General features: G+C 31.7%; 10 protein-coding genes across 10 annotated transcripts; 7 read left to right on the forward strand and 3 right to left on the reverse strand.

Annotated features, from left to right (window-relative positions):
• Positions 1-745: 745 nt before the first annotated feature.
• Positions 746-1,957, forward strand: RAD51 (recombinase RAD51; the record flags this gene model as incomplete). The annotated part of the gene is made up of 1 exon (XM_064858342.1): positions 746-1,957. One exon carries the CDS (start codon positions 746-748, stop codon positions 1,955-1,957), a length of 1,212 nt encoding a protein of 403 aa, XP_064715049.1.
• A 1,229-nt stretch (positions 1,958-3,186) lies between these two features.
• UBP9 (putative ubiquitin-specific protease UBP9) lies at positions 3,187-5,625 on the forward strand (the record flags this gene model as incomplete). Its single annotated transcript, XM_064858343.1, has 1 exon — positions 3,187-5,625. One exon carries the CDS (start codon positions 3,187-3,189, stop codon positions 5,623-5,625), a length of 2,439 nt encoding a protein of 812 aa, XP_064715050.1.
• Positions 5,626-5,921: 296 nt separating this feature from the next.
• PRS2 (ribose phosphate diphosphokinase subunit PRS2) lies at positions 5,922-6,953 on the reverse strand (the record flags this gene model as incomplete). The annotated part of the gene is made up of 1 exon (XM_064858344.1): positions 5,922-6,953. The coding sequence occupies one exon, from the start codon at positions 6,951-6,953 to the stop codon at positions 5,922-5,924; it is 1,032 nt and encodes a 343-aa protein (XP_064715051.1).
• A 461-nt stretch (positions 6,954-7,414) lies between these two features.
• PWA37_001727 (uncharacterized protein) lies at positions 7,415-8,701 on the reverse strand (the record flags this gene model as incomplete). Its single annotated transcript, XM_064858345.1, has 1 exon — positions 7,415-8,701. One exon carries the CDS (start codon positions 8,699-8,701, stop codon positions 7,415-7,417), a length of 1,287 nt encoding a protein of 428 aa, XP_064715052.1.
• Positions 8,702-10,609: 1,908 nt separating this feature from the next.
• Positions 10,610-11,212, forward strand: RPS8B (40S ribosomal protein eS8 RPS8B; the record flags this gene model as incomplete). The annotated part of the gene is made up of 1 exon (XM_064858346.1): positions 10,610-11,212. One exon carries the CDS (start codon positions 10,610-10,612, stop codon positions 11,210-11,212), a length of 603 nt encoding a protein of 200 aa, XP_064715053.1.
• A 1,090-nt stretch (positions 11,213-12,302) lies between these two features.
• Positions 12,303-13,424, forward strand: AAR2 (U5 snRNP complex subunit AAR2; the record flags this gene model as incomplete). Its single annotated transcript, XM_064858347.1, has 1 exon — positions 12,303-13,424. One exon carries the CDS (start codon positions 12,303-12,305, stop codon positions 13,422-13,424), a length of 1,122 nt encoding a protein of 373 aa, XP_064715054.1.
• Positions 13,425-14,637: 1,213 nt separating this feature from the next.
• PWA37_001730 (uncharacterized protein) lies at positions 14,638-16,560 on the forward strand (the record flags this gene model as incomplete). The annotated part of the gene is made up of 1 exon (XM_064858348.1): positions 14,638-16,560. One exon carries the CDS (start codon positions 14,638-14,640, stop codon positions 16,558-16,560), a length of 1,923 nt encoding a protein of 640 aa, XP_064715055.1.
• Positions 16,561-17,207: 647 nt separating this feature from the next.
• On the forward strand, positions 17,208-17,873 carry RTT105 (Rtt105p; the record flags this gene model as incomplete). Its single annotated transcript, XM_064858349.1, has 1 exon — positions 17,208-17,873. The coding sequence occupies one exon, from the start codon at positions 17,208-17,210 to the stop codon at positions 17,871-17,873; it is 666 nt and encodes a 221-aa protein (XP_064715056.1).
• A 658-nt stretch (positions 17,874-18,531) lies between these two features.
• MAM1 (Mam1p) lies at positions 18,532-19,389 on the forward strand (the record flags this gene model as incomplete). Its single annotated transcript, XM_064858350.1, has 1 exon — positions 18,532-19,389. The coding sequence occupies one exon, from the start codon at positions 18,532-18,534 to the stop codon at positions 19,387-19,389; it is 858 nt and encodes a 285-aa protein (XP_064715057.1).
• A 326-nt stretch (positions 19,390-19,715) lies between these two features.
• GLE2 (RNA export factor GLE2) lies at positions 19,716-20,804 on the reverse strand (the record flags this gene model as incomplete). The annotated part of the gene is made up of 1 exon (XM_064858351.1): positions 19,716-20,804. The coding sequence occupies one exon, from the start codon at positions 20,802-20,804 to the stop codon at positions 19,716-19,718; it is 1,089 nt and encodes a 362-aa protein (XP_064715058.1).
• Positions 20,805-21,239: the final 435 nt, after the last annotated feature.

Raw genomic sequence — 21,239 nt, forward strand, 5'->3', positions numbered from 1 at the left:
ACTTCTTCCATTTCACAAAGTAGTGGCAAATTTACAAAGGGAAAAGGGAATGCTCTTCTAAACATAGAAAAGAAAAGAAAAAGAGTACGAGAATAAAAAGAGCAAGACGCTTTGAAGGATGGTTGTCGTACCAAATTATATCAGCTGAATTTATTTTCGTTCAAAAAGATTTAAAAAATATGATAGTTTGCATTGTCATATTTCACGATTTTTTGAGCAAACCATACATGCACCCACACATCCACAAAAAGTCACTTTTTCAAGAATTCTTTTTTTTTTCCATCAAAAAAGAAATCAATGGCCAGCATGGCAGAAAAAATTACGTTTTAGGGAAATTTTTTTTATCAGTTTTGAGTATTCTCAAATTGGGAAAAGATCCCCGATTTAGAAATTTTTGATTCCTGTTCTATTTTCTTTTTTTATTTTTATTTTTTGGTTTTATTTTCTCGAAACTTAAAAGTAAAGGACAAAAAAATAAAAAGTTTTTTTTTTTTTTTTGGTGATTTCTTTTCTTTGTGTGTTGTAAGTATAAATAGAAACGCGAAAGTTGCTTGAATAAAATACAGAAATGTTATTTCCTGAAATAACGCGTAAAACAAGTACGGGCTCAGTTTCCTATTGCCACCTTTATGAGGTTTGAGAAATACTGATATCATTGCTACAATAATACCGTAATTAGATAGAATAAAGGAAAGATAAAACAGAACCACAAAACAAACAATAGAACTATTAGCTTAGGTCAGGTATGAGTGCATCTCAAGTAGAACCATCATTGTCTTTAATGTCTACAGCTCCAAGAGACCAAACACAACCTGAACAAAATTTTGAAGATCCAGATCAAGCTGAAAACCATCTTTTAGAACCACAGCAATCATTAGGTGGTATAACAGACCAACATCCTGAATTAACAGGGGCAGGTGTTAAAGAGTATGATGAACATGGAAAAGAGGGAGGAGGAGGGGAAGGAGAAGAGGATGTAGCACTAGTATCGTTTGTTCCCCTAGAAAAGTTACAAGTTAATGGGATTACTACCACAGATTTGAAGAAATTGAGAGAGAATGGTTTACATACGGTAGAGGCAGTAGCTTATGCTCCACGTAAAGCTCTGTTGGAAATTAAGGGTATATCGGAAGCTAAGGCAGATAAGCTATTGAATGAAGCTGCCCGTTTGGTTCCAATGGGATTTGTTACAGCAGCAGATTTCCATATGAGAAGATCAGAGATGATATGTTTGACGACAGGTTCAAAGAATTTGGATACTTTGCTTGGTGGTGGCATTGAAACTGGGTCTATCACAGAATTGTTTGGCGAGTTTAGAACCGGTAAATCACAACTCTGTCACACCTTAGCTGTCACCTGTCAAATCCCATTAGATATTGGTGGCGGTGAAGGTAAATGTCTTTATATTGATACGGAGGGTACATTTAGACCTATTAGACTAGTTTCAATTGCACAGAGGTTTGGGTTGGATCCTGACGATGCCTTGAACAATGTTGCATATGCTAGAGCGTACAACGCTGATCATCAGTTAAGGCTATTAGATGCAGCAGCCCAAATGATGAGTGAGTCCAGATTTTCTTTAATTATTGTTGACTCTGTAATGGCATTATACAGAACTGATTTTGCTGGTCGTGGAGAGTTGAGTGCAAGACAGATGCATTTAGCCAAGTTTATGAGAGCATTACAAAGATTAGCAGATCAATTTGGTGTTGCTGTAGTAGTAACAAATCAGGTTGTTGCACAAGTGGATGGTGCAATGAGCTTCAATCCGGATCCTAAAAAACCAATTGGTGGTAACATTATGGCACATTCATCTACAACAAGGCTGGCATTTAAAAAAGGACGTGGATGTCAAAGGTTTTGTAAAGTAGTTGATTCTCCATGTCTACCAGAAGCAGAATGTGTATTTGCAATATATGAAGATGGTATAGGTGATCCAAGGGAGGAAGATGAATAAATGTGCATAATTATATGTTATTTTTATTATTAGTATTATTATAATTGTTGTTGTTGTTATTATCATGACTATTTTTTAAATCTGGAATCATATTAAACTACCCATCTAATCGCATTACCTTCTTCAATTCATGTTAATGTAAATATATTTGTTAGTGTACCCCAACATTTGAAAAATTATACATACTGTAAACCATATACCCTTGAATATATGCATCTATATCTATGTTTAATATATTTGATAATGAATACTTTATACGTATCTTATTTTATTCCAGGCTTACGTATTCTGAAAAAGGAAAGAAGATCTGAAGAATTAAAACAAAGACAAAAAGCGAAGGGGAAAAGAAAACAATGGAAATAGCGGGTTATTGTTTTTTATTGTTTCTGATAGATTTATTGTTTATGGATAATTACGTTTCTTTCTTTTTTTTTTTTCTATTTTGTTTTTATTATGTTGCGGGAGTTTTTTGATTGATCTTGCTAAATGTTCCATTTGGTTTCCTCTCTAGCAAGTTTTTTATAATTTTGTTGAGTTTCCCTGAGTTTTGGGATTTCGATTTATTGCTGTTAAGATGGGTGTTGCAAGAGACAAGATGCAACAGGACTAAGGTGAATGAGGTATATACAGTCTAATTCTCTGGAAAACACTTTTCTTTTCTTTTCTTTTCTTTTCTTTTATTTTGTTTTTTGTTTTTCTATGTTTCTAATTTAGATGTTGACCCTTTTATTTACATAGGGATCAAGAATATATTTAAGACTATGGCGTAGTTACAATTGTATTCCATTCTAATTGATATCCTGTAATTTAAGAAATATTAACGCAGAACTTTTGCGACCTATGTCTCTGACATAGCTTTTTATTCCCTTTCTCGTTCTTATTTGCCTGCTTTGCCCTTCTGTTTAGTGTTTTTTTGAAATATAAAATAGTCATAGCATAGGTTTATAAGTTTTTTATGATTTTCCATAACCTTCACTGATTCAATAAATAAAAGTTTCATAGCTCTTTAGGTCGAGTTAATAAGTTATTTAAAAATATATATTTTAATATATTTGTCAAAATTATCAATTACTATTAATATTCCATATTGTTGTTTAAGATATTAGTTATTCAATTGCAATTTATTTCCCATAGATCAAAAGAATTTAGGTCAACAAAAAAAAAATAAAATAAAATAAAAAAAGTTATATCCTTTTTTACCAATTGGTACATTAATTACTTGCTCAATTATGCATTTTAAAAAGCTGTTACTTATCAATAAGAAGGAAGAGTATTACAATAGAACTAAAGAGAGTAAAGAAGTAACATATAAACATACAAATAATGATATTAAACTTGATCATATTATACCAAGAACTATAATTGATTCGGACAATATTATCTTTACTAAAAATTTAGATTTGACTACAGTTAAAGGTTCAGATTCTAAAGAACAAGATTCTGATTATTATAGTACTGAAAAATGTTATTTTCACTCCTCAGTTGATCAACAAACAGTTCATGCATCTATTCCATTGTTAAATAGTCATTATTTACCATTTGGTGATGGTTCAAATAAAGTATTTGGATACGAAAATTTTGGTAACACTTGTTACTGTAATTCAGTTTTACAATGTTTATTTTATTTAGATTCATTTCGTGCTATTATTTTATCGTTTCCTTTGCATTTAACTAATGGCTTTATTCGTGATAGTAGTACACCTACAAATAGTCATAATAATTGCAATAATAATGGTAGTGTAAATACATTAAGAAGACATAGAAAGCGAAGTATGGATGGAAGAAAAAAAAGATATTTTACTATGGAGAGTTTTCAAACTATTATAAAGGAAAAGGACAAGTGTCAAAATGATAAACAAGTAAACTGTGTTGAATCAGACAATAGTACTAAAGTAAATAAGGAAAAGCCTATAATGAATAATATTAGCGATAATATAGTAGATCAGAACCAAACTAAATCATCTTCATTTAACTTTTTTTCTAAACATAAAAAAAATAAAAGTTTATCTCCAGAAACATATAACAGTAAAGATCCTAATAATAAATCTGTTGTTAAAGATTTAAGTGCGAATATATATGCGGATGACATTGGACCAGCTCACTCCACTGTTATGAAAGCTGATTATGCAACTGAAAAGTTACATGAAGGCTGTCAGAGGATCATTGTTGGCAGAAGTAATTGTTTTCCAATCACCTCCACTGAATCATCTTTTATTGTAACCTCTTCTATTTCAACAATACGATCTGAAAGTCAATTATTGACGCCATCTTCAAAGTTATCTGATACAAATATAGAAAAATTGTTGAATCCCGATCAAACTACCTTATTAAAAGATAATAATGGTATTCGTAATTCTGATTTTTCCATTAATAATTTTACTAGTGAAAAGAGGAAAAAATCAGCACTGATACATGGTCCTATTATAAATATTGATTATATGGTGAATGTATCGGCTAAACCAAATATTTATAATGGACTAAAAGATATTTTCGAATGTATTACTGAAAATGATAGGCTTACAGGGATTGTGTCTCCATTACAATTTATGCAGATCTTAAAGAAAGAAAATATTTTATTTCGAACATCATCCCAGCAGGATGCACACGAATTATTAAGTTTTATTCTAAATAGCATAGATGACTATTTAAAAACTATTAATCATGAGGGAGGTTCTAACTATGTACCTGCAAACTTTATAAATTTTATCGAGGACCAATTCAAAGGTTTTATGAAAAGCACTATAAAATGCTTAACCTGTGACAGTAAGACATCAAATATCGAATCGTTTTTAGACTTTCCTATTGAATTAATAAATGAAGATGAGAATATCAGTATTCAAGAGTTGTTTAATGACTACAAACAAAGCGAGTTTTTGAAGGGCTCAAATAAATTTTATTGCAACCAATGTAATTCGCTCCAAGAAGCGGAAAGATCTGTTACAATAGATATGCTACCACATATTTTGATTTTACATTTAAAGAGGTTTGAATATTCTGAAGAATTAGGAACTAATGTAAAATTGTTTAACAAAATTGTTTATCCTCTAATTCTAGATGTTTCTTCTAGTATGAGTTGTGGTAATAAAGTTTACAAAAGATATGAATTAACTTCGGTTGTAGTTCATATGGGAGTTAGCTCAAGACATGGACATTATATATCCATATGTAAAAGTTCACAGTATGGGTGGTTATTGTTCGATGATGAAACTGTAGAATCAGTTGGAGAAAGTACGGTCCTTAAATTTATTGGAGATAAAAATAATCAGACGACTGCATATGTATTGTTTTATAAGGAAGTATTTGGAAACAATTTCCATTATAATGAGAAATGTGAGATTAGAGATAAATCCAGTAGTGAAGTAGAAGAAATAGTTAGTGTATCAGATATTAAGCCACAGAGTAAAGATAAATATGAAAAAAGAATTGAAAATTTAATAAAAAAAGATGATTATATAAGAGAGTTAGAAGAGAAAAAACTGCGAAGGTTAAACAAAGAGCATGAGTATAATGAGATAAATGATATGGCAGTTCATAATATATTTAGTCACATTTCAGAAAGAGATTCAAACTTTATTGTTCCACTTAACGATAATAAACTAGATGATGATAAAAGTACACACAAGACTAATAAGAGAAAATCCTTATTGGGAAGTTTTATGATGAAGTAACCTACTTTTGCTCTGACTATATTATAATATTATATCTTGAGGACTACGTATTGGTTTGAATGATGACTAGTGATTACTACCTATATTTTTTATGTTATAATAATTAATCTCTGTTTTTCATTTTTGCAAAAAATATCTAATTAAATATATGTTATAAATAGAGAAGCATAATATTAATAAGAGTGAGCATATAACTAAACCTGTCTGGGTATGCACAGACAAAAATAAACCTAACTCTTAAAAATAATGTTTTGATTATTTTTTTCTCACTTTCAATTTTGTTATTTTCGTTATGATTATACTGGTGGTGCGTAATTAAACAAGTAAGAAACAGATTCACCATTATGTAATCTTCTGATAGCCTCTGCTAAGGTCGGACTTATATCTACTTGATCAACAACAGGCAAATCTAATTCTACAGGTACAGTATTAGAACAAATGATTTTAGTTAATCTACTGTTGCTTAATTTTTCTCTAGCATCACCAGAAAATATACCGTGTGTAACAATAGCGAAAACTTCTTTGGCACCATGTTCCAATAAAGTATCACAAGCTTTCACTAAAGTACCACAAGTGTCAGCCATATCATCGACTAATAAGCATGTCTTACCAGTAACATCACCAACAAGTACCATTCTAGAAACTTCATTGGCCTTCTGTCTTTCCTTGTGAATTAGGGCAAAATTTAAATCCATCTTATCAGCTAATGAAGCAACTCTCTTAGCACCACCTGCATCGGGGGACACTAAAATGGCATTGTCCAAATCAACCTTTAACTTCATATAGTTCAAGAAACTTGGTTCTGCATATAAGTTATCAACTGGGATGTGGAAGAAACCTTGGATCTGAGATGCATGTAAATCCATGGTAACAACATTATCACAACCTGCTGTTTCTAATAGGTTAGCAACTAATTTGGCAGTGATAGGGGCACGAGATTTATCTTTTCTATCTTGTCTGGCATATGGAAAATTTGGAATAACGGCTGTAATTCTTCTAGCAGAGGCTGTCTTACATGCATGGATTAAAATTAATAATTCCATTAAAAAATCATTAATTTCTTCTTGACCGATCCCTGTTTGAATGATGTAGACATCTTCATCACGAATACTTTCACCAATAGTTACGGAAGTTTCCTTATTGGAATATTGATACACACCAACTTTACATAACGGAATACCTAACCTTTTGGAAATAAGTTCAGCCAATTCAGGATGAGAATTACCTGCTAATAATTTTATGCTATTTGAAGTCATTTTAGAATTTTCTTCTGTAGTTTTTAACTCAGATTTATTATTAAAGTTTTGTGGACCCTGGGATTCTGTCATTAAAGATGGTGAGAATGTTAACAACCATGCCCCATCTACAAGGGTGACTTGTGGGTAGGATGTGAGCCTAAGATGACTTATCTCATCGACATGTTTTTTATTATACTTTTTTTTTTGGATATCATCTAAATTTTTTATCTAAAATTTTTTGGTTTTAATCACTTCGCATTGAATGTAATTTAAAAAAAAAAAAGAAAAAGAAAAAAGAAAAAGGTAGAACATTATTGGAAAGGTTTTTAAATTGGCATGGGCTATTTGATCAAGGAGGAAGAAAAATAGGATTATAAGAAGATTATGCTGATAGTAAAGATTGTAAGCGAAACTGTAAAATGATTTTGTTAATTATATAATGGGTTTACAGATTTAATATTGTCTTTCTTTGATTAACTACAACTTATTTAAGAATTAAGAATGCTGCAAAAAAAGTATTTAACAAGATCCTCGACCTATTAGCTGTATTTTTAGAATCTTTCAACCTTTAATATTAGTTTACCTTGGGCTCTTTGTGTTTTCATATATGAAATCGCTTCATCAATATCATTCCAATTATACACCTTATCAATTCTGCATGTAACTACACCAGTCTTTAAGAATTCACCACATTTATTGATCCAGTCGTTTTTTGCTGCAGTTTTGGCATTAGGATCAAAATAAAAATGAGTATAATCATAGGAGTAGAGTAGAGAACCGAAAGCTTTTCGCATATTGGCCTTAGGGTTATCCCATTGATTATAAACATCAGTCTTATAATTGGCAACATAATCGCCTACTGTTGTTAAGTATGCACCATTTTTATGAATTAGATAGGATGAATGAGCTACAATGTCGTAACCTCCAACAAAATCTAAAACAATATCAAATTTCCCTTGTAGGTATTGAATTTTTATTTCATCCCCTGTTGTAGGATCAAATACGGTTGTCCTTTGTTCTTCTATCATAGCTCTTAAAGGTTTACTAGATTTCCCTCTACATTTCAAATAATCAACATATATTATTTCCCCTTCCAAATCAGTATAAAATGTTCTCAAAGCTTCTGCAGAGGAACCAGTCGTGATTACAACGATTTTCTTGGTTAATTGATAATATCTTTTTAATAATTGAATCGCACACATCCCAACAGAACTTGTCCCACCATTAATTAAAACATTAGAATCTTGTTTTAAATAGCCTCTTTTATCTAACTTATCCAAAATGTTAAAAGCTGTACCTAAAACAAATAATGCACCAGCTGCTTCCCTTGGATCTACATTTTCAGGTCTTAGTAAAATTGGATCTTCATTTGGATTCACTAAAATAGCTGTTTGAAGTGCACCTTTAGCTAGATGTGGATGGAAATAAATACCAAAGACTTCATCACCTTCGCTCCATTTATCTGTTAAGTTTTCACCCACATGGGTGATAACTCCACTGTATTCTCTTCCTAAACCTACCTCACCATATATTGCCTGCGTGTAACCATTTTTAATTTTCAGATCTACAGGATTTAAACCTACATAATTTACATCTACCACCAGCTTGTTTTTAGGGATGGGTAATTTAATTTTGTTTTCATAAGAAAAAGTGATAGGACCCTTATCAGAATGGAATACTTGTGCCTTCACTGGAATGTTCTTGACATGTCTTAATGGTCTAGCTACTCTTTGTAATTTAACTTCGTCTACCTTAATTTCTTTTGGTGCCTCAATAGTTGGGTTAGTTACCAAATTTTCTAATACTGGGTCTCCATTCGTTAAAATTTTGTCAGACATTTCAAATTATTAGGGCGTATGTCTATTTTTTATATAATGCTAAAAGTAGATTGGAAAATTGTTACTTCTAAAAGGAAGATAATTATTAGTCAGATATGATAAATTTCTGTGGTTATATATATATATATATATATATACTTACTCAGCAGATATGTTATTCCGAAACCCTTTTTTTGTAAGTGATATTGATTAGTATAATAATAATCCATTTTATTTTGGTATTTGTTTACAAAGTTTGTTTACATTTTTTTTTTTGTTTTTGTTATTTTATTCCTCTTGGTATTTTTAGGAACAAAAGAAAAAAAAAAAGCAAGAATTACGTTCTTGATCTCCATAGTACATATTGGTTAGTCTTATCTTATAATCAGCTATTGTATAGTAAAAATGAATAACGAAAATTAACAAGTTACATAAAGAAAGCAAGATTGTTAATAACAGCATGGAGTTGTAAGATACTATCAGTAAAAAGTATGAAGAAATAAACTATAATTGTGTACTTATCAATATTATATATCACAAAGGATATACTTGAATAAAGAGAGAAAGAGAAAGGAAAGAAAATAGCAAGACTTATCTATATTTAGTGGGAATAATTCATATAGTTGGAGCATATTATTGTACTTTACATATATGTATTTACAATGAGTTAAAGTAATATCAAAGTTAAGATAATCTAACATTAACATTCTTGCCTCAATTCTTCTTTATGTGCAGATAAAGTTGGTTTATCACCATGGCAACAGAAAAGTGCTAGACTCAAAAAACACTGTAAGGACGGCTTATAATCTAACATCAGTACATTCTATCGTCTTTTTTTCTTTTCATACGAATAATTCGGAAAAAGTTAAGAGATCTTGTATAATTACCTATTCTGGAAATTAATGTTTGATTAATTATGTTTTTTCTTGGAAAATGGAAAAGAAAAAAAAAAAAGCAAGTCCAAATTGTTTGGAGGATGCGCTCCTTGAAATTCTATTAGACACACAGAAATATGATTCGAAAACCCACTCCCAGACAAATAATGTTCTTTCAAGGGGAAAGACTATTGCAACTGTTGCTACTTGCCAGTAAGTAACCTGAAACACCCTCGCCTCATTTTATTCCTCTAATCCCTTCCCTCGTCTTTCTAGCAAACACGCTGTGCATTTGTTTCCCTCCACTTTTCTTTTCTTCGTGTCAACTCAGATCGAGTTACTCTTGTAGTGAGGAGGGAGAAGGTCCTGTGGTTGCGGGAAACCTTCCTCCTGTCTTCCTTTGTCTAATGGGTATTATCCATCACGCTTATTCTCTTTGTTTGACCTTGTAGATTTCGGATAGTGTGTTATACACAGACTACTATTATATGTTGGTACCTGGGTATTATCTATATTAGAGCATATGTGCTTTCTTCCTGATTGGCACCCCTTTGGTTCTTTTAGCAAACCGTAATCAAATCACACCAGAACGTATGTAAGAAGTGCACTATAGATTTTGATATTGGCGTTCCAAAGAAACACGTATAATGGCATTAGTCTAAATAGTTTGAAAAAGTAGGGAATGTGGAATAGAGTCAAGCATCTGATTATTGAGTACTAATCAGCAGGTGTGAGAGTGTTAATATTTAGAAAAGAAAGAAAACTGAAATTGAACAAAAAGAGGAGAGTTATAGAAAAATTGTTATCAAATTTACCGAGAAATTGTATCCATAAAGGTGATTAGGAATGAGGGATCGTTATATTACAATCATACTGATTCAAGTTACCATTTAATCTTTGGCTTCAATATTAATATGGAAAGGGGTGAAAAAGAAGAAGAATTCTGAAATAGTTTTTTGAACAAGAGATTACTAACAATTGGATATATTAATATTTATAACATCTGGGATTATTGTTATTAATACTATTTATTTATTTTCATTACAGTTGCAAAATGGGTATTTCTCGTGATTCTCGTCACAAAAGATCAGCCACCGGTGCTAAGCGTGCTCAATTCAGAAAGAAGAGAAAGTTCGAATTAGGTAGACAGCCAGCTAACACCAAGATTGGTGCTAAGAGAATTCACACTGTTAGAACCAGAGGTGGTAACAAGAAGTTCAGAGCTTTAAGAATTGAAACCGGTAACTTCTCTTGGGCTTCTGAAGGTGTTTCCAAGAAGACTAGAATCGTTGGTGTCGTTTACCACCCATCTAACAACGAATTAGTTAGAACTAACACTTTAACCAAGTCCGCCATTGTTCAAATTGATGCAACTCCATTTAAGCAATGGTACGAAGGTCACTACGGTCAAACCTTAGGTAAGAAGAAGAGCTCTAAGGAAGAAGAAATTGTTGCTCCATCCAAGAACGCTGAAAAGAAGTGGGCTTCTAGAGCTGCTGCTGCCAAGATTGAAACCGCTGTTGCCTCTCAATTTACTGCTGGTAGATTATACGCTGCTATCTCTTCTAGACCAGGTCAATCTGGTAGATGTGATGGTTACATCTTAGAAGGTGAAGAATTAGCTTTCTACTTAAGAAGATTAACTGCTAAGAAATAAGTTAATTTCTAAAGTTTAATTTTAATTTTAATCTATATATTTCATGTACCATTTCATATAACTTTTATTTAGTTTTACTAATTTAAAATCAAATATACAATATATCCATTTTGATATAGCTCTTTTCTAGTGAGAGCGGGTTGTAGGTTAGGGTTTTTTGTTTTTGCTGGAAGTTATAGAATTTTTGAATTTGGAGAAGAATTAGTAAATATTAAAGTGATAGTGATATGGATAAGCTTTTCTAGTACATGATATATATACATATATTATAAGTAACTACGTAAGGTTCTAAAGTCAGCTACGAAGTAAAGAGAATTTAATTGTGAAAAACAGATCGTTGCACTATGCAAATACACAAAAATGAATGATTTTTGCAACTGATAAGAGAAAGATATATCAAGAGAGAAAAATCAAGAAATATTAAACAAACAGAAATGTAGTGATAGTATACTTATTAGAAGTTGTTATAACCGCCAAAGAAAAAATAGATAGAAAAGAATATAATAGAAATCAGAAAAAATAGGCAATAAAGTGAGTTTCTGCATTCCTTAAATAATTAAGGTCAGAACAGGTCTGTGTAAAAAGTTGTTTTCATCATTAAAATGTTCTGCAAAGAGAAAGAAGAGATCATTACATAGAAGATAAAAAATCACCTTTCCTCTATGATACTACACTAAATGCTTGTGAGCCTTCAAAAGCCATCTAGTGTGTTTAATGTTAATAGATCGCTGCACTCACAAGCTCCTTCTCCCTTTAGAAAGAGGACGTTATATTTAGAGTACTATGAGTAACTTACACCGCGGCGAGTTTTAGGTTGCTGGGCAAGCGGTCAGCACTTGTCCTTCTGTCATTGAAGAAACATGATGCTTTTTATATGTGTTAATTAGAAAACCACAGAAAAAAAATTCAGAAGAAAAAAAACATATTTCAACGATGATTTTCTTCTCTGTTTTTGATATAAAAATATTAGGGTTTAGAGTAGGTTAAACCAAAACGTCAAAAAAAAAAAAGGTAAGACAAGAGGTCATTGTATAGTGCAATGTTTAATTGATGATGTGCAAGGTTTATTGAAACCCACACATCGAGGGCAATGATTAATATACTATTCTCGGATATTCCTATTGCTGTAACCGTTGGACTGGATCATTACTCATTTGATGTTGTCAAAGGTCAAATATTTAATGGAATAATAGAGATAATTCAAGGTTTGCACAATATTCATTTCCAGCATGGTGGTGTTAGATATGGATACTGGATTCATCAAGGCAGTAACTATTATGTTCAATATAATGGAGACACAGAGAGTTTTGAGTTGAAGATTGAAGAAGATGCTACTAAATATGAAAATATTTTGGAATCTTTTAAACAAAGAGGTACAGTAGTCACATATCCTAAGACGCAAGATGGTGATATGTGGACACCATTAATACAATATATCAAGTGGGATCAAATTATTAAAATAACACAAAGTAATTCTCCTGTTGTGTTTGTAGATTCATCAATGACTACTCGAGAAGAGAATGAAAGTTTGAGGAATGTTTTGAAAAATCGTGCATTGAAAGAAAATGATGGTGATCCAAGATTTGAAAACAATAATGAACCATACCTAGAATATACACTAATTAAATTAAAATCAAAGGCAGCAATCCGGAAGGGTCATGAAATGGAGGATTATATTGACAAGACATATTATTTCAATGAGGTTATAGTAAAAGAATATTATAATGGTAGATTGAATTTATATTATAGTGAATTGCAATTTGCATATATGAATACTATCTTGTTTGGAAATTATGGTTCTAGTTTGCAGTGGCATTCAATGATAGAAGTTTTCTGTTTTGCTAAAGAGATACGAAATGAAAATGGCACTGATAATGATGTTGTCCATATTATCGATGAAATATTATCCCAACAATTGACTATGTTGCCTGAAGAATACGTTGAAATGTTGTTAAATGAGGCCATGTGGCATAAGTGTTTATTGGATTCATATCAAGGTCCAAAGCTGTTAAAAACAAGGGAAATAATAAAAAAAGAACTGCCACACCTCCTTAGAAACTCTCAAATCGATCATATAGCTAATAATGAAATGGATAAAGGAGAAGCGGAAGATTATATACAAGAAGATGATGGAATTATGCTGCCTCCAATAGACAGTGATAATGAGGAGGACGATGGACCTATGGTTGTGGAACGTCTTATATATAGGTAGCTACCATGATGTATATACTAGTAATATTTTTTTGATTCTGTTATATTAACATTGTGCTGAAATAACTAGTTTTTATCTATTTCCCAAGCTTATCTTCGTAAGTATTGGATATTTTTTGTCCTAGGATTTTAATACTGGCTTTTTTCTCTTCCTCCACCTCTTCCCCCGTTGTATTTTCCTTTTTAGAATGAATTTCCTTACTTATCTATATTTAGATAAAGATGACAATAATAATAACACAACAGGTCTCAATTAAACTAGTCTCAAGGATTATAGGTAAACACCAGTAAGAGAGAAAGAATAACATTTACGGAGGAACACTGACACCAAACGGAAAAACGCAGAAGCTTAATAGTGGTTATTTATTTCTAGATGGGCTTAGATCATCTGATCTGAACACAGGGAGCCAAGAAACTCGAAAAAAACAACGGTTTTTAAGGGAGGAGAAAAGGGAAACAGAAAGGAAAAAAAACAAAAAAAGAGAGCAATAGAAGAAATTACACGGAGTTCTCGAAAAATCTCGAAAACAATGGAATCTTGGTGTTATTTTTTCCTTTATCTCTCGAACAATTTTGGAGGGATGTATGTATTTTCCTATGAAGTCATTTATTTTCACCATGTATTTTTTGATTATGTTACCATTAACTATTACTAGCAGTAGTAAGTTGATGGCGTAAATCTTACGAAGAAAATTACCTGTTTTGTGATATTTGAGTTTTTTATTTGCAGTATTCAATCTCTCCTTGTAAGTTGAGTGGTTTTTTTTTCTTTTTTTATTAATTACCTTACAAGAAGATATAAGCTAAAAAAAAATAAATAAAAAAAGTAAATTACTATTTCTAGTATTTTCCAGAAAGTTCACTTCTGTTTCATAGGGGGAGAATAATAGTACTCTCTAATATTCTATTTGTTCTTCCTTACTTTAAAGGGGGAGGGTGTCTTTAATAAGTATTATAGGGAACGTTATTATTAGATGGAAAAGGTAAGAAGCTATGAATGAACACTAAAGTAGTGCTAATGGTAGGGTTTTTGATATATATATAAAGGCATGGATCATATTTCTCATTGACGGTCAGTCCAGTATGGTCCAAAGTCCTTTTTTCTTTCTCGACTAGTATCAATCAAATAAAATCAAAATAACAAAAACACAACATTTGTTGGAAAAAAAAATAACTAAATTAACAAATAGATTAAACCATATATAAAATTAAACATGTCTAAAGCTGTTGGTATCGATTTAGGTACAACATATTCTTGTGTCGCACATTTTGCCAATGACCGTGTGGAAATTATTGCAAACGATCAAGGTAATAGAACAACACCTTCATATGTGGCATTCACCGACACCGAGAGATTGATTGGTGATGCTGCAAAGAATCAAGCTGCTATCAATCCTCAAAACACAGTGTTTGATGCTAAAAGATTAATTGGTAGAAAATTCGATGATCCAGAAGTGGTCAATGATGCCAAACATTACCCATTCAAGGTGGTTAATAAAGATGGTAAACCTGCTGTACAAGTGGAATTCAAGGGTGAAACTAAGGTTTTCACACCAGAAGAAATCTCTTCTATGGTTTTGACAAAGATGAAAGAAACTGCTGAAAACTTCTTAGGTACTCAGGTTAAAGATGCTGTTGTTACAGTTCCAGCCTATTTCAATGATTCTCAAAGACAGGCTACTAAAGATGCTGGCACTATTGCAGGGTTAAACGTTTTGAGAATTATTAATGAACCAACTGCTGCTGCTATTGCTTATGGGTTGGATAAGAAGGGTAAAGCAGAACATAACGTTTTAATTTTCGACCTGGGTGGTGGTACCTTTGATGTTTCTTTGTTATCAATTGATGATGGTGTCTTTGAAGTTAAAGCAACTGCAGGTGATACTCATTTAGGTGGTGAAGATTTTGATAATAGATTGGTTAATCATTTGGCTGAGGAGTTTAAGAGAAAGAATAAAAAAGATATTACACAGAATCAAAGATCTTTAAGAAGATTGAGAACTGCTGCAGAAAGGGCTAAGAGAGCATTGTCCTCTTCTGCTCAAACCTCTATTGAAATCGATTCATTGTTTGAGGGTATTGATTTCTATACATCTATCACTAGAGCTAGATTCGAAGAGTTATGCGCTGATTTATTTAGATCTACATTAGAACCGGTTGAAAAGGTGTTGAGAGATTCTAAATTAGATAAATCACAGATAGATGAAATTGTTTTGGTTGGTGGTTCTACAAGAATTCCAAAAGTTCAAAAATTGGTCTCTGATTTCTTTAATGGCAAAGAACCAAACAGATCTATCAACCCAGATGAGGCAGTTGCTTATGGTGCTGCTGTACAGGCTGCTATTTTGACCGGTGATACATCTAGTAAGACCCAAGATTTATTATTGCTAGATGTAGCCCCATTATCATTAGGTATTGAGACAGCAGGTGGTATAATGACAAAATTAATTCCAAGAAATTCTACTATTCCAACAAAGAAATCAGAAATTTTCTCCACATATGCTGATAATCAGCCAGGTGTCTTGATTCAAGTCTTTGAAGGTGAGAGGACAAGAACTAAAGATAATAATTTGTTAGGTAAGTTTGAATTATCTGGTATTCCACCAGCACCAAGAGGTGTTCCACAGATTGAAGTGACTTTCGATATTGATGCTAATGGTATTCTAAATGTCTCTGCACTAGAAAAGGGTACTGGTAAGTCTAACAAAATCACTATTACAAATGATAAGGGTAGATTGTCAAAAGAAGATATTGAGAGAATGGTGGCAGAAGCAGAGAAGTTCAAAGCTGAGGATGAAAAGGAGGCAGAACGTGTCCAAGCTAAGAATCAATTAGAATCATACGCATTTTCCCTAAAGAACACAGTCAATGAAAACAATTTCAAAGAAAAAGTGGGTGAAGATGATTCCAAGAAATTGGAGACTGCAGCGCAAGAAACGATTGACTGGTTAGATGCTTCACAAGCAGCTTCTACGGAGGAATATAAGGATAAGCAAAAAGAATTGGAAGTAATTGCCAATCCAATAATGTCCAAATTTTACGGGGGCACTGGTCCAATGCCTGGTGCTGGCCCAATGCCTGGTGCTGGTTCTGGGCCAGCTGGTGAATCAGGACCAACTGTGGAAGAAGTTGATTAAGAAAGTTGTACAGGGAAATAGAAAGGTTTGTTGTTTATGAAGAAATTTTACTGTTTATATTCACTGAATAAATTAGCAGTTATTAAAGTTGAAGAAAAAAGATTATACTTATTTATTGTTCCTTTATATATTTAATTCTTATTTGTTTTAATTCTTGTATAAATTTATATATGTGAAAATATAATTTTATTTTATTTTTACTTATGAAAGCAGACAAAAAGACGGTAAAATGCCTCACTACAACTCTGCTTCTTTTTGAAATACGAGGCATGTGTATATTTGTTCTATAGCTGCATAAATATGTATATGTATATATGCATAGTGGGCTTCATTTATCATTTTTATATGATGTGAAATGTCCTTATTCGGAAAAGTCATGACACCATTGTTTTAGAATAGAGATGGGAAAAAAAGAAGATAATTGAGTTTGAGTAAAATGCGATATATATATAAAAAGTAAAAATGATGAGTATATTTGGAAGGTGATTATATTCAGTAATTATAGAACAAAGGCTGTTGGAGTTTGAGAATAATGGATTGAGAAGTAGGGGAAAGTTTTGGAAAACCAGTTGAATATAGTCTTCATTATTTTATTTAGAGAAGAAAGCTATAACAATATTGGCTATTTTAATTTCAAGTATGGAATAATGTCAAATTCTTTTAACCACAATGATTTAAAATCAAATTTCTTAAATGTAGAAATTTCCTTAAATTTGGGATTGTTTCCAAGAACCCCAACCAAATGTATAAAGTCTTCCGATATCGTGGATATCCAAAATAGTGAAAATATTGTCAATAGTATTTTACAAGACAGATCAGCGAGATCCCAGAAGTATGCTAGTAATCCGTATAATATGGGTTCATCGCCATTAAGTTCAAAAGATGGATCTTTGTCTAAAATCAAAAATAAGCAAAAGACACAAAAGACACAAAGAATGGAAGAAAGAGAAAGAAAATTGTTAGAAAATAGAGGTGGCTTAAACAAAATGGAAGAATTTGTAATGAAAGGAGAAAGGAAAAGAGAACTTGATGATTTGGCAAGATTAGCTTTAGAATACGCGATTCCAGAAGATATTGTAGATACATTTGAAGAAGAGTGTCGAAGTGAAGACAATGTGGAACCTTTTCATAAGAATCGATATAGATCGATGTTTCAGGATCAGGGAAATCAACCACCATTAAAAAAGGAAAAAAGTTGCGATAATGACGATGATGGTAGTGATGATGATAATGATCTGATCAGGTATTTTGAGAATAAGGAAAGATATGAAGGAGAATTGGAACAATTATTATCAGAATTATCAATGACCTAAGCATGATTATATGGAATAAGTACTTATTAATGAATTTTGGACTGAGACGCTGTCTTGGGTAGTTTCTTAATAGTTATTCTTATGTTATTCAAGGTATGACATTACTTTGTCCGAAGAAATCAGGTGAATTAATTGTGATGATAAATTTTCAAACAAAATTCCAAACTAATTTTCTATATGTTGGAAATATTTATGTGTTCATATTCACATGAACTTCAGTAATGGAAGTTTGGCTAATTCTGTTTAGTTTTATATCATTTTTTGTATAAAGGGAATCATATGATACACATTTGTACTACTAGCTAGGTCAAAGCTAAAATTACATATATTAAGAATTGAATGCAACTATGTATTTGTGCATGTACAAAGGTGGAATACTCATAATTATTAACCTGTGTTCTGGCGTAGGTGCTATCAGAGAAAAAGTTATTATTATTAAGAACAAGAAATACTGAGCGCCTATTTAATTATCATTTCATGTAACATGAAAAAATAGTGCACCATTGTAGTTTGTTCGAAATATATACATACATAGATATATACATGCATAGATAGATAGGTTTGGTGTTGATATATGTTTGAGAAGAAGTAAGTAGAAAAACTGATATTTTATTATTTAGCTGTTCACTAAAAGGTTATAGAAACGAAACTATATATAATGGTAAGTATTCAATATAAAAATATTGATAACAAGGTTAAGAAAAAAAATAAAATAGGTAAAGAGCCATTTTTATCCAAGAATGTAAATAGAATCAGAGGAACTGAAGGGATTCGAAATGTTAAAATTGAAAATATGACAGGGAGACAGTTACAAAATAAACTGTCTTTAAAAAAAGAAAGCGATATTTTATATGATGATAGTGGAGAAAGGTTAAGCTTCAATCAGAAGTATGGACAAACAGAGGGTAATCATGTTTTTTCAACTAAATTGAATAGTATTCGCACTTCATTGTCATCAAGAAATTTGAAACTTTTGCAAAGAAATATTGGGGAATTGGAAACAGCTAGTGATATATGTTCACATTATCTTTGTAGTAATGAGAATATGAAAACAGTGGATTTTTCAAGACTATGGTTTCTGTTTGAGTTAGAAATGTCAGTGAATGGTGGTATTAATCTAAGAAATGAATGTTATTATAAAAAAGTATATGCTAAGATCGATCCAAATTGGCCACAAAGCAATTGTTTAAAAGAAAAATTACCTTCAAAAATATTTGAAATGCAGCTAACGCACATTATTTTACCTAAACCAATTAATATTGGGGGTGCTTACTACCATCAAAAAAATTCCACAGATTTGTCAGATATGTCTATTTTGATTGAGAGTGTAATAGAGGATGAGTCATTTTTGGAAACTACCAAACAGAAAAAAATTCCAAGTAATTATCTAGCGGTTAGAGATAAGAAAAAAGTATTTGATACAATTAATATCAATGTAACAAGCATTTTAAATGAAAAAAGCTCCCCTTTAAATGATATAGAAAAAAAAGCTCTTAACAGAAAGTGGTTCCAGTAATAAAAGAATGGTGAGAAGAGATAATAAACTTTCATATTTTAGAAGTTAAATATTGGAATTTTAGGTTATTTTCTTCTCATAGAACATAAAGTTGCGATTTTCTACATTGTCTTTTAACTAAGTTATTTATTACTAATAATGGGTTAAAGAACGTTTGAATAACGTCCATCTATCACAAAATTTAAAAATTGTTGGAATTAACAAAAAAAAAAAAACCAATTTTAACCCACACCCGCTAATACAAACTAATAATACCTAATTCTATATTAAACTATACTTATGTACATACACACACATATATACATATTTCTAAATTATGATGCATATTATTTTTTAACTTTTTCTTTTACTTCAGCATCAGTAGTAGCGTGAAGTCTTACCACATTTGGATAATCAGGTCTATTATTCATATGACCTTGATGCCAGTCATAACTCAAAGCATACGCAAATACGGTACCATTTCTGTTAAAATTCACAACAGGTATAGATGCTTGCATTGAAGGGAATCCTCTTAGTCTATGTCTATGATTTTTATCCCAAAAATGGAATGACCCATCACCACCTGCAGTGGCAAAAGTACCATATATAGGATGAAACGCAATACTATTTACTGGATATACTATAGACTGTGTCTGAGTGCCTGCAGCTCTGTTAGGATTTGTTTGACGGTGACATTTGAAAGAAAACCCATTTTTCTTTTGTTGTTCATCATCTACATATCTAATTGCACATCTTCCTTCTGTTGAACCAATAGCATAACCGTCACCTTCATTATAACACGCCACTACCCTTGTCTGCCATTTTAACGGTGACTGCGTTGCTTTAAATATTGTACTTGGATTATTTAAATTTATAATAATAATATGTTTTTCAGCAGTACCTACTACTAATAATTGTCTTTTATTATCAATTGTATAAACTCTCTCTGGCATCATTACTGTCGCTACTGGTTGAGGCTGCCTTAAATCCCAATATTTAATCGTCTTATCCCATGAACCTGTAACTAAACATTCTGTATTTGTAGGTCCACAATTCACAAATCTAAGACTCTTTACTGGAGCATCATGTATCCCTATTTGTTGTGATTGACCACTGGTTACATCAAATATTCTCACTGCATTATCACAACCGCCTGAGGCAACTTTAGTACCGTCTCCACTCCATCTTGTCGTTAATGCAGGCCCTGAATGCTCATATTGAGAACGTCCCTGAGCCACACCATTTTGAATGTCCCAAATTCTCACTTTACCATCCCATGAGCTAACAGAAAATAAATAATCATGTTGTGGAGAAAATGCAATGTCTGAAATCGAGTCATCAGCAGGGTTTTGTATTATGATATCATTAGCTAGATCCTTTTCGGTAGTCATTGTTGCCGATACCGTATTATTATTTGATGTACTAAAAAATGACATTTAGAAAATAATATTCACTCTTGTATGATTAGGCAATGTATATTTAAACTCTCAGTGAGTACATGCAATAACACCCAATAATATATCTTACTGGAACTCACCCCTAATCAATAAGAGGATAGAAATAAGTACTCTAGAACCTCTTCCTGCTTATAACTTATCTCGAAGTTATCGAATCTTTTAACTTTTGATCTTCTTTAGCTTTACTTTTTTCACTTTTCAAGAGCTTAAAGAAAATACAAAAAAAAACCCGGATATCAGGATATTTAGTGTACAAACCGTTAAAAATTACAGAAAAAATAGGAATGAATCTATATAACATTAATACCCATTTAAATTTAATATGTCTATCTTATAGATCCACTCAATCAAATAGGATAACTTCTTGTCAAACATTCACATATACAATTTATATATCATAATATTTAGTAAACA

The sequence above is a fragment of the Arxiozyma heterogenica genome (genome assembly GCF_036370985.1).
Source record: "Arxiozyma heterogenica strain weizmannii chromosome Unknown scaffold_17, whole genome shotgun sequence".
NCBI lineage: Eukaryota > Fungi > Ascomycota > Saccharomycetes > Saccharomycetales > Saccharomycetaceae > Arxiozyma > Arxiozyma heterogenica.